The following is a 12597-nucleotide window of genomic DNA, read 5'->3' on the forward strand; positions in this document are numbered from 1 at the left end:
CCCTTAATTTTATTTAATACTGAATTCTGTCATTTCTCCGCAGCTAAGTAAAATCTCTAAGATGAAAGGTAGTCTGTGAAAAACATACTCAATTTGGGGTCAAGGGCACCTGGGTGGCTCAGTGGTTGAGCATCTCCCTTTGGCTGAGGTCATGATCCCAGGGTCCTGGGATGGAGTCCCGCACTGGGCTCCCCACAGGGAGCCTGCTTCCTCCTCTGCCTGTATGTCTCTCTCTCTGTGTCTCTCATGAATAAATAAAATCTTAAAAAAAAAAAAAAAATTGGAGGTCCAACACAGCCTGGAGCCATGTAATGTCTCTAAGCTTCACAATGCAGTTAGCCTGGCTGTCAGAATGGAGTGGCTTATAACTCGTCTTCCTCAGGACGCCTGGGTGGCTCAGCAGGTTGAGTGTCTGCCTTCAGCTCTGGGTGTGACCTCGCAGTCCCAGGATCGAGTCCCACACTGGGCTCTCTGCATGGAGCCTGCTTCTCCCTCTGCCTGTTTCTCTGCCTCTCTCTCTCTCTCTCTCTCTGTGTGTCTCTAATGGATAAGTAAAATATTTAAAAAATGAACAAAAACCCCCTGATCTTCCTCTACATGGCTGGGCTGTGCCTGAATCAGGATTACGAATAATGACATGGTAGAGACAGGGTAGGTCTGTATGTGCATGTCTTGCCTACTGGAGTTGACCATCCATTCACTGGGGACAGGAACCCAGTCTGAGTTACCGCTGTACCAACCACAGAGCTTCGTCAAGTGGAAGGTACATCTCGGGCCCACATCACATGCATTTTTTAAGGCAGTGGTTCTCCATCAGTTACTCAGAAAACAGAGACCTACCCACTCAATCAGTGTTAGTTAGTTAGTTATAAAGATTTTATTTATTTATTCATGAGACACACACAGAGAGAGGGAAAGACACAAGCAGAGGGAGAAGCAGGCTCCATGTAGGTAGCCTGATGCAGGACTCGATCCCGGGACTCCAGGATCACGCCCTGGGCCAAAGGCAGGCGCTAAACCGCTGGGCCACCCAGGGATCCCCATCTCAACCAGTTTTTTTTTTTTTTTTTTTTTTTTAAGGATTTTATTTAGTCATGAGACACACAGAGAGAAAGAGAGGCAAAGACACAGGCAGAAGAGCAGCAGACTCCATGCAGGGAGCCCGACGTGGAACTCGATCCCAGGTCTCCAGGATCATGCCCTGGGCTGAAGATGGCACTAAACCGCTGAGTCACCTAGGCTGCCCTCAACCAGTTTTTAAAAGCTCTTGGGTAGGGGCACCTGGGTGGCTCAGTGGTTGAGCATCTGCCTTCAGCTCAGGGCATGATCCTGGGGTCCTGGGATCGAGTCCCGCATCAGGCTCCCTCTGGGGAGCTTGCTTCTCCCTCTATGTCTCTGCCTCTCTGTGTCTCTCAAGAATACATAAATAAAATCTTAAAGAAAAAAAAAGAGCTCTTGGGTCGATTCTGGTGTACACCAGGTTTATTTATTATGTATTTATTTTTAAAGATTCTATTTATTTGTTCATGAGAGACACACAAAGAGAGACAGAGATATAATATAGGCAGAGGAAGAAGCAAGCTCCTCGAAGGGAGCCCAATGTGGGACTCAATTCCCAGACCCGGAATCTGAGCCGAAGTCAATCGCCCTGAGTCGAAGTCAATCGCTCAACCACTGAGCCACCCAGGCATCCCATACACCAGGTTTAGAAACCTAGAATATAGGTCTTAGATGACCCAGGAATGCTCTTCAACTCCAAATTACCACTTTCCTCTAAGAACACAAGAAAAGGTTTCAAAAAAAAAAAAAAAAAAGAAAAGGTTTCCAAATTTATAACACAAGAGTAACCAGGATATAGAACAAATTCTCAAAATTCATTAAGCTAATCCAATAGAAAAATGGACAAAGGATCACTTCAAAGAAAACCAAGGTTGGTCAAATAACAGGGAAAATGCCTGATCTCTTACTGTTAGGAGGGAAATGCAAATTAAAATGAGATTACCATTTCTTTCCCAACAAACAAAAATTAGACCAATTACATCCACAGCAGAGAAAAATTCTCAAATGCTGCTGTTAGTTGTGTAATTTGATAAAAACCGTTAACAAGATACTACTATTTATTAAAATCCAAAGTGATTATGTTCTGTATGTTGACTATAGTGGTGTACATATTTGTTAAGTCTCATCAACAGTACATTTAAAACCGGTATTTCACTGTAATCAAGTTTGCTTTATTTTTTAAAGACTTTATTTATTCATGAGAGACACAGAGAGAGAGAGGCATAGACATAGGCAGAGGGAGAAGCAGGCTCCATGCAGGGAGCCCGACATGGGACTCGATCCCAGTTCTCCAGGATCACACCCTGGGCTAAAGGCAGCACTAAACTGCTGAGCCACCTGGACTGCCCTGTAATTAAGTTTTGACTCTATAAAGCTGATTTTAAAAAACTTAAAAAGTAAGGCACCTGGGTGGCTCAGTCAGCTAAGCATCTGACTCCTGATTTTGGCTTCAGGTCATCATCTCAGGGTTGTGAGACTGAGTCCTGCATTGGCTCTACGATGGGCATGGAGCCTGCTGGGATTCACTCTTTCCCTCTGCCCCTGCCTGTCTCCTCCCTTGGGCTTATGTGTGTGCGCGCTCGCTCGCTCTCTCAAAAACAAAAAAAAACTTAAAAGCAAAAATCCTTCAACCAACAATTCTACATTTGGTGATGTCAAGATAGACCTATATGTGACACATACAAGGATATCACTGACTATTTATAGTAGTGGAAACTGAACACCCTCACGTTCATCACAAAAAGGGTGGTATAGCCATATCGCGTACACGGCAGAAAAGAACAAAGCCATCTCTATGCAGACATGTTAAGTGTTTCAAATCAAAACAAATTACACAATATACCATTTTTAAATGGTGTATTTTATATATACACATTTATATAAATGCCTAAAAAGTGTGAACGTGGTGCCTATCTTTTCACACAGTAACCTATGCCTCTGAAAAGTCAAGGAAGACACTTATAGACAGTTTTCAAACAGTAACGACACATTCATGTTAATACCTGAACTGATAAAAATGAAAGCAGAGCGGTGGGGAAAAGCCACTTAGCCCATGTGACAGCTACCTGGCCTGCACTGGCCAGGTCTTTGTTATGAGTGAGAGCATGTTAAGTTCCTTAACAAGAGAATACCAGCTAAACCGAAGGGATTATGATAATCTTATGAAGGATGAAGAATCTCAGCACAGATGATCCTCCTTTGACTCGCTGTGAGTCTGAGTCGACAGGAACTGCCAACCTTCTAAAATTATGCCAAAGGGGCTAACACAAGCCTAGGAGCCAGAAGACAAAGGCCAGCATGGTTTGTGGTCTTCTCTGCACAAAGGGACTGAAGCCTTATCTTGAGCAGGAAGCCTCTCTCTCAAAGGGCCCTTGGAGGGCTCGCCCAGTGTACCAATCACAACTTACCTGTACTCTGTAAGCCTCTTTGGTCCCCGCAACTCAAATAATGATTTCTTCTGAAATACCCAGTGAGTTATATCATCCCCATAAAACTCATGGAAAACAAGTATTTTTCCAAATCCAATCATTCTTTTTTTTTTTTTTTTTTAAGATTTTATGTTTTTATTGGGGGAGGAAGGGGGAGCGGGAGGGAGGAGGGGGAGAGTGCATGCGCACACACACCTGCACCTAAGAGGGGAGAGAGAAGCCTCCCCTCTGAGAATGGAGTGGACATGGGCTCAATCTCGGGACCCCAAGATAAGGACCTGAGCCAAAATTAAGAGTCAGCTGCTCAACTGACTGAGAATCCAGGCGCCCCTCAGTTATTGTTTTTAAGTCTACATTCTATTTCTGCAGAATCAATCTGAGAGGGATCCCTGGGTGGCGCAGCGGTTTGGCGCCTGCCTTTGGCCCAGGGCGCGATCCTGGAGACCCGGGATCGAATCCCACGTCGGGCTCCCGGTGCATGGAGCCTGCTTCTCCCTCTGCCTGTGTCTCTGCCTCTCTGTCTCTCTCTGTGTGACTATCATGAATAAATAAATAAAATCTTTAAAAAAAAAAAAAGAATCAATCTGAGAGATGCCTGGGTTCTCTGTCGGTTGAGCCGCCAAATCTTGATTTCAGCTTGATCCCTATCTTGGGGTCCCAGGATCAAGCTCTGTGTCTGCTCCACTCTGAGGGAAGTCTGCTCCCTCTCCCTCTGCCCCACTGCTCTCTCTCTCTCTCCCCCTCTAAAATAAATAAACCTTGGGATGCCTGGGTGGTTCAGCAGGTTGAGCATCTATCTACTTTCAGCTCAGGTCATGATCCCAGAGTCCTGGGATGGAGCCCCGAATTGGGCTCCGTTTGAATTGGGCTCCCTGTTCGGCAGGGAGCCAGCCTGCTTCTCCCTTTCCCTTGGCATGCTGCTCCCCCTGCTTGTGCTCTCTAGTTCTGTCAAACAAATAAAATCTTTAAAAAAGATTTTTTTTTTATTGAGCTAAAAGAAGGTGGTAAAGAATGATAATATTTATCAGTGTAAAAATAAGGCAATATTTCTTGATTATTCTATGGTAGGCACTGTACTAAGCACCTTTATCTTTTTACTCTATTTGTTTATTTTTTAGGTAGGCTCCACATCCAGTGTGGAGTCCAATGCAAAGCTTGAACTCATGATCCTGAGATTAAGATGTGAGCTAAGATCAAGAATTGGACACTTAACAGACTGAGCCATCCAGGCACTGCTGAACTAAGCAGTTTACATGTCATTTCCAGTAATGTTCCCAATAATCCCTATATTAGAGAAACTGAGGCACAGTGTGGTTAAGTAATTTGCTCGAGGTCCCAGGTTAGTGAACAGCAAGACTTGAAAATTATATCCCTAGGCTACACAGCCACCTGTACTTTACATCCGACACAGTTCTTAGTAGAACCTCAACAACAGCATCCAAGGTAGCTAACATTTCTGTTTTGATTATAATAGTCTTCTTTATTCTGACCTAGTATATACTCAAGTAACCACTACAATCAAGATACAGAACATTTCTGTTTTGTAGGAGAAGAAAATATAAATTGGAGAGCTTAAATAACAAGCCAGTGTTACCAGTGGCAGCCCCCAAACTAGCACCAACTTGCTTCTACCTGACTCCACCTGACTGAGGCTTCTGAAGCCTTTATTTTTCCAATCAAATCAACTCTCAAGATCAGGTTAAGAGCTTAGTCAAAGTCAGTTCAACTCTGCTGACTTCCAAGCTCACATCCAGAGGTCTTAAGCCTGACTCTTCAGAAAACCATGACTTCAAAGACCACCACTATGGGATATTTCCCACAGTGAGGAGACATTTTTATCCCAAGTATGTTTTTAACAATGCAAACAATGTTAACAGCTGCTCCTTTGTTGGACTAGTTATTTCAAATTAGACCAAGGCTGGCCAGATACCTGATAGATGAACTCATCAATGATATCCCAAAGCCACTGGTTAGGTAGTTCAAGGGGAGCAGGACCATCAGCATCTGTGTGGGAGATCACAGAAAAGTCAGAGTCAAAGCAATGACTGCTCACTCAGTAAGCCTACAGAATGCATTTTGTCATTATTCTCTTAAGACAACTCTGAATCACAAGATATTCCCCTTCCCATTCCTATATTAAAATACTGCTAAAAAGAGCTGGAGGCCAACACTAGGCCTCATCATAGCCTCACATCCTTGGCCAAACGTCAGACTTACTAAGAATGGGGACGCCTGGGTGGCTCAGCGGTTTAGTGTCTGCCTTTGGCCCAGGGTGTGATCCTGGAGTCCCAGGATCAAGTTCTACATCAGGCTTCCTACATACAGCCTGCTTCTCCCTCTGCCTATGTCTCTGCCTCTGTGTCTTTCATGAATAAGTAAAATCTTTAAAAAAAGAAAAAAACTTACTAAGAATGTAGTTGAAGAGATTGCAGTAGTTGTAGTAGGATTCAAACCTCTGCTCCAAGGAGGGGCCCCCCTGTAAAGAGAACAGAAACATCAGGACGGATATTTATTTTTTTATTTTATAAATTTTTATTTATTTATGATAGTCTCACAGAGAGAGAGAGAGAGGCAGAGACACAGGCAGAGGGAGAAGCAGGCTCCATGCACCGGGAGCCCGACGTGGGACTCGATCCCGGGTCTCCAGGATCGCGCCCTGGGCCAAAGGCAGGCGCCAAACCGCTGCGCCACCCAGGGATCCCCGGATATTTAATTTAAATGTGTTTTACTCATGATCTGCCATGACAGCTTAACACACATGAGAACCAATGCCTACTCTTACCTTCTTAGTATACAAAGAGCGCTAAAGTCAGAGGGAAGACTAAGTACTAGAGCATTTCAAAAGGACACTGAGTACCTGACCACAATGATCAGGCCTTATAACAATCTCAACGGACTGTTTCAGAACAAGTACACAGACTTGAAGCAAAAAGATGGAAGTACAGACAAAAGCAAAGAAGTAAAATCACAGTGCTTAAAGGATAGTGAAGAAGAGCAAGTAATGCTACACTAGGCTACACTGGACTACAATAGAGGTCTTTCAGTCCCAACAGGAATCAAGGCCAGGGAGGTTCGGCAAATCCACCTGTTTTGCTCAACTGGAATATAGCCATGTGTACTCAATGTTTATGGCTGCTACAAAGGCAAAGCTGAATAGATTCAACAGAGACCATTATGGCCTCAAAGCCAAAAAACCATCTGGCCTTCACACAGAAGGCTGCTGATTGCCCAGAATCTAGACTTGATGTTGCTGGCAACTGAGAACCACTCCATATTTCTGAGCTGGGGAACACAACACTATCTGTAATGAACTTAGAAAGAACATGGCCTTGGAATTTTAGTTCCAGTGCTTATTAACTGTGAGCTTCGGACAAGGTATTCCATTTCTCTGTAGCATGAGACTATGAAGTTAAAGTGCCCAATATAGTAAAGGTTCTTTCAATGAACTGCCCCCTCCCCAGGGTGGGGGGTGGGGTGTTTCAAAAATATGTTATATATCAGAGTACCCTGTCCAGTACCTGACAAAAAGAGACCATAGAGTCAATAAACTTCTGCTGAATCTTCCAAAGGGAAGATCAGAGGTGGTAACACCAGCTGTACTACATGATGTAGTACAGCTGTACTGATGCCATGGCCTTCCCAAAGAAGCTACGTTATACAGGTTAGCTAGATCCTCAACCTAGCCCACAAGGCACCTGAGCTAGAGTATCAATGATAGAAGGGAATCTTTACTTTCTATCAGATAAGCTAGTCAGAGATCTCACCAGGATGCCAGAAAATGTGGCCCCCTGCATTACTCCGACAATAGGAACTCCTCCAGCTACCACGGACAGTGTCTACTGTGGCAAGGTAGGAGCTCTAGCCAGGTCAAGTGGTCCTCAGGGGGATGAAAGCTGAGTAACTGTGAGAAAGTGGAAACACTCTAAGAAAAGATCATGATGCCGAGTTCCTTCATTTACACAGATACCCTCATGCTCCAACAAGTAACCTGTCACTATCAAGAATTAGGCACCAGATTATAGCAGTGACAACATAAAGTCCATGCACTGGTAGAGTTTTACCCTCTAGTAAGGGTAGCAAACAAAAACCAAGTAAACAATACAATGTTAGCTAGTGACATGTGCTCTCTGAAACACCAGAGTATGGCCAGGAGCCCAAGAAAGGAGGGAAAGTTGCAGGAAATGAAACCGGCAAGGGAGTCAGGGACCAGGTCAGCAGGACTATGACTAAGACCTGGATTTTACTCTAAGTGCGAGATGGGAAGTCATGGTACGATGAGGGCGGTCGTGACTTGATGAGACTCTTTCAAAGGAATCATGTGGTTTTAGGCTAAGAATAAACTCAGAAGAGTGGAAACTGACCCCAGGTAAGCAGCTACACAGTTCAGGCAAGAGATGATAATGCCTTAAACTAGTAGGGTAGTAATAGCGGTGGTGGTGAGAAGCGGGGTAGTTTCAAGAAGTATGTTGAAGATAGAGCTAAACAAGATTTGCTACAAGGTTGGAAGTCAAGTGAGAGAAAAGTCAAGAATGAGGCCAAGGTTTTTAGTCCAAGCCACTTGGCTGAATAGTTATTTATTGAGTTGACTGACATGAAAAAAGTTTAAAAGGAAAATAAGTCTTTAGTTTCAAGTATGTTAAACTTGAAATGGGGTGCCTGAGTGGTTCAGTCGGTTATGCGTCTGACTTTGGCTCAGCTCATGATCTGAGTGTCCTGGAATGGAACCCAACATTGGGCTCCCTCCTCGGTGGAGGAAGTCTATCTGTCCCTCTGTCCCTCTGTCTGCTCATTCTAAGAAATAAGTAAAACCTAAAAAAATAAAAAAGAGCTATACAGCTCTTTTATACAGCTAAGTGGAGATGTGGAGTAGGCAGCTGGATATACAAGTATGGATTTGAAGAGACGGGGATAGAGATTTTCAGTCATTGTGTATATAAATAGTACAAATGGTTACTTTAAGAGATTCAGGCATTCTAAAATTCAGAAATGACAGAAGAATCACACAAGTGCCCAAAGTTGGGAGAGTATGATATAAAGAACACTGGCATCATAGCAACCCAGGCCTGGGTTCAAATAGTTTTGCCACTTACTCCTTACATGAATTTAAGAAAAAGCAACCTCTCTGCACCTCAGTTTGCCTGCTTTGCAGGATTACTTTGAGGATTAGACTATAAATGGTTGCCAAGTGCCTAACATTATACCTGGCACACAGCCATAGTTTCATGTGTGTTTCAGAGAGCAGAAGGCTGGTAGCATTGAAGGTAAATTGCAAGGGCATCACAAGCAGAGGCAACAGAAAGTGTTTGGGAACACACCATTAAGATGGAAGGAATCCTTTTTTTTTTTTTTTTACATATTTTATTTATTTATTCATGAGAGATACAGAGAGAGAGAGAGAGAGAGAGAGAGAGAGAGAGAGAGAGAGGCAGAGACACAGGCAGAGGGAGAAGCAGGCTCCATGCAGGGAGCCTGATGTGGGACTCGATCCCGGGTCTCCAGGATCACACCCTGGGCTGAAGGCGGCGCTAAACCGCTGAGCCACCTGGGCTTGCCCAAGATGGAAGGAATCCTGCAACCAAATCAATGTAATGAATGCTGAGCCAGGAACTGCAGGGATGGAGAAAATTAAGGACAGACAAGCTCTGCCATGCTAGTTTGTTTAAGACAGACACCCAGCTTGCTGGATTCAATAATTCCCTCTGTCATTTCTTAAAAGAACCCTCAGAAAACATGCCAACCACTCTTGGACATTGAACCAATAGAACCTAATGATTGTGTTCTAAAGGCAAAAATGGCTTAGAACCAACAACATTCAGATACTCACACTGACTTTGGCATATATGTGCCTGTAGTATAATTCTTTGTACAAAATCAGGAAGACGGCATCTGAAAGAGATGGCAAAGAGCTGCTTTTAGCAATCCACAAAACGACTAGTCTTCAGGCAGTTTTAGGCCGCCCCCCCCCCCTTTAAAAAGATTTTATTTATTCATGATAGGCTCAGAGAGAAAAGCACAGATACAGAGGGAGAAGCAGGCTCCCAGCAAGGAGCCCGATGTGGGACCTGATCCTGACCCCAGGGTCACTCCCAGAGCCAAAGGCACATGCCCAACCGCTGAGCCACCCAGGCATCCCAAGCCCTTTGAAGGGAACAGAGGCATAAACATGATTTAAGAGACAAAATAACTTCTAAATTCTATACTTACACCCTAAGAATACACGCAACAAGAAAACTCCTCTCTCGCTTTATCTTTCAACCTCATCTTAATCTCATCCAGACACATTTCCCTTCACCATTTAGAGATTTTTGTCATCCAGTTGCTTAATAAACACATAAATAAATAGTAATACCTTCAAAGATGGCAATGCAACATTATCCAAAGTGCAAATACATGGGTATTTTTGACTCAAATTCTACTTTAAAGAATTTATCCTACTGATATGATACAACCACTAAAAAGGAGGAGGGTAGAAAAAGAAGTTCTTTGGGTATTTTGGGTACTATACAGAAAAGAATTAACAAAGGAGGTCTGAGACTTCTATCTTCTGGCTAGTAAAGTCGGTCCTTGGCTGGCATGTGGAAACCTGGATTTCAGGAGGGGGCCCAGCACACTGACAAGGGCAATCTGCTGAGGCTAAACTGTGCAACTCTATGGTTTATGCTGAACTCCTGCCTTCCTTCTGGGAGTCTGGAATTTTGGCACCTTCTAGGCAGAGGTTGTGCCCATATGACCAGCACCCAGTAAAATACTTGAGACACCAAGTGTGTTATAGGCTTCTCTGACAGACAAGTTTTCACACATGTCACAATTCCTTGCGTGAGGAATTAAGCACATCCCATGTAAAGTCACAGGAAAGGACGATTTGTAACATGTACCTGGTTTCCTTTGGATTCCACTGTGCGTGCCCTTTCCCTTTGCTGATTTTGCTTTGTATCCTTTTGCTGTAAACCTTCATACCTATAGGTACAGCTATACCCAGAGTCCTGGGAGGTGTCCTAGCAAATCATCAAACCTGGGAGTGATCTTGGGAATCCTGAAATGAAGAATACTCTCCAAAAATACAATAAACTTTAAAAAGGGAAGAAAACAGGGCAGCCCCGGTGGTGCAGCAGTTTAGCGCTGCCTGCAGCCCAGGGTGTGATCCTGGAGACCAGGGATCAAGTCCCACGTCAGGCTCCCGCATGGAGCCTGCTTCTCCCTCTGCCTGTGTCTCTGCCTCTCTCTCTCTGTGTCTCTCATGAATAAATAAATAAAATCTTAAAAAAATAAATAAAATAAATTAAAAATAAACTAAAAGGGAAGAAAACGGCATTTGGTCTATGTAAAAAAGAAATAGGGATCCCTGGGTGGCACAGCAATTTAGCTCCTGTCTTTGGCCCAGGGCGCGATCCTGGAGACCCAGGATCAAATCCCATGTCGGGCTCCCGGTGCATGGAGCCTGCTTCTCCCTCTGCCTATGTCTCTGCCTCTCTCTCCCTCTCTCTCTGTGTGACTACCATAAATAAATAATAAAAAAAAAAATTAAAAAAAAAAAAAGAAATAAACAAGTACGTACCAAGCCCTGGGAAGACTAAACAGCGAGCAAAACAGCTTGTCTTGAGCTTCCTCAGGACCCCTCAGTTACAGAATCCCATCCAGCATACAGAACACAAGGAACTCATACCTACCGTTGCCAACCTGTGGAGCTATGGCTTCAGCCTCAGGCCAAGGTGTATTCTTGAAGAACCTTTCAGTCAACTTGGTCCAGCTGAAAACAAAGCAGAAAAACTCTAGAACTCCAAAACATGAAGGACCAGAGAAAAGGCAACCCACACATTTTACAGATAAGGACCCAGGCTCACAAAGAGGAAGACATCATAGAAACAAAGTCAGGGCCAGAGCCTTCAAGTCTACAACTTTCCTCAATTCAACTTTGCACCTCAACTCTTAATACAGTGAATACTCCTTTTTATTGACTAGACAACCACCGTGTTCTTCAGGATCATTTCCTGCCTCTGTATCATGAACTCTCCTCATATTTACCAGCCTGCTGTTCCCTAATCTGGTAACCACTTTTTTTTTTTTTTTTTTTTTTTTTATGATAGTCACACAGAGAGAGAGAGAGAGAGAGAGGCAGAGACATAGGCAGAGGGAGAAGCAGGCTCCATGCACCAGGAGCCCGACGTGGGATTCGATCCAGGGTCTCCAGGATCGCGCCCTGGGCCAAAGGCAGGCACCAAACCACTGCAGCACCCAGGGAGCCCCTGGTAACCACTTTTTAGATACTACCAACCTTCTCCCTTACCAATACTTTCCCTACTTTCCCAGAGCACTGTGCCTCCTCCTCCCCTGCCCAATCTTGGAAAAAATCAATCTGTTTGTTGCTGTCTGATGCTACAACAGACCCACACCATCCAACCCTAACACTGCTACCCAAGATACCTCACAGCCCTCTAGGAGGTCTCTGTTCAATTTCCCTCCTGATCCCTTGAGGAGCGACTTCAACTTTACCCCACTTTCCTTAAACACCATCTGTCTTCTCCAGATCTTTCAGTTCAGCACAAGTCCCCCCTTCAAGACATGTAGCAAACACAAAGTATCTCGGGATGCCTGAGTGGCTCAGTGGTTGAGCATCTGCCTTCAGCTCAGGGTATGAACCTGGGGTCCTGGGATTGAGTCCCACATGGGACTCCCTGCAGAGAGCCTGCTTCTCCCTCTGTCTCTTCCTCTCTTTCTCTCTCTCTCTCATGAAGAAATAAATAAAATCCTTTTTTTTTTTTTTTTAAGATTTTATTCATTCATTCATGAGAAACAGAGGGGGGGGGGGGTGCAGAGACATACGCAGAGGGAGAAGCAGGCTCCATGCAGGGAACCCAATGCGGGACCTGATCCCAGGAGTCCGGGATCATGCCCCCAGTCAAAGGCAGATGCTCAACCGCTGAGCCACCCAGGGATCCCAAAATAAGTAAAGTATAAAAAACAAAACAAACAAACAAAAAAAAACACCCACATACAATACATCTCAGTAACACTGTATTTTCTTTTTAAGAGATTTTATTAATTTCTTCATGAGAGACACACAGAGAGAAGAGACAGAGGGAGAAGCAGGCTCCCCGTAGGGAGCCCGATG

General features: G+C 44.2%; 1 protein-coding gene across 5 annotated transcripts in view; it reads right to left on the minus strand.

Annotated features, from left to right (window-relative positions):
• Nucleotides 1-12597, minus strand: part of EIF3L (eukaryotic translation initiation factor 3 subunit L) — a 28668-nt gene that overhangs the window by 9883 nt on the left and 6188 nt on the right. For 4 of the 5 annotated variants that reach the window (XM_072844028.1, XM_072844026.1, XM_072844027.1 and 1 more), the window contains exons 4-7: nucleotides 11156-11235; nucleotides 9313-9374; nucleotides 5895-5964; nucleotides 5419-5492 (exon numbers count right to left, since the gene is read on the minus strand). In XM_072844028.1, the coding sequence (XP_072700129.1) occupies nucleotides 5419-5492; nucleotides 5895-5964; nucleotides 9313-9374; nucleotides 11156-11235 (286 nt within the window). The remainder of the gene's footprint in view (nucleotides 1-5418; nucleotides 5493-5894; nucleotides 5965-9312; nucleotides 9375-11155; nucleotides 11236-12597) is intronic. The other variant, XM_072844025.1, reaches the window with a different exon arrangement.

This window comes from Canis lupus, chromosome 11 (assembly GCF_048164855.1).
Source record: "Canis lupus baileyi chromosome 11, mCanLup2.hap1, whole genome shotgun sequence".
NCBI lineage: Eukaryota > Metazoa > Chordata > Mammalia > Carnivora > Canidae > Canis > Canis lupus.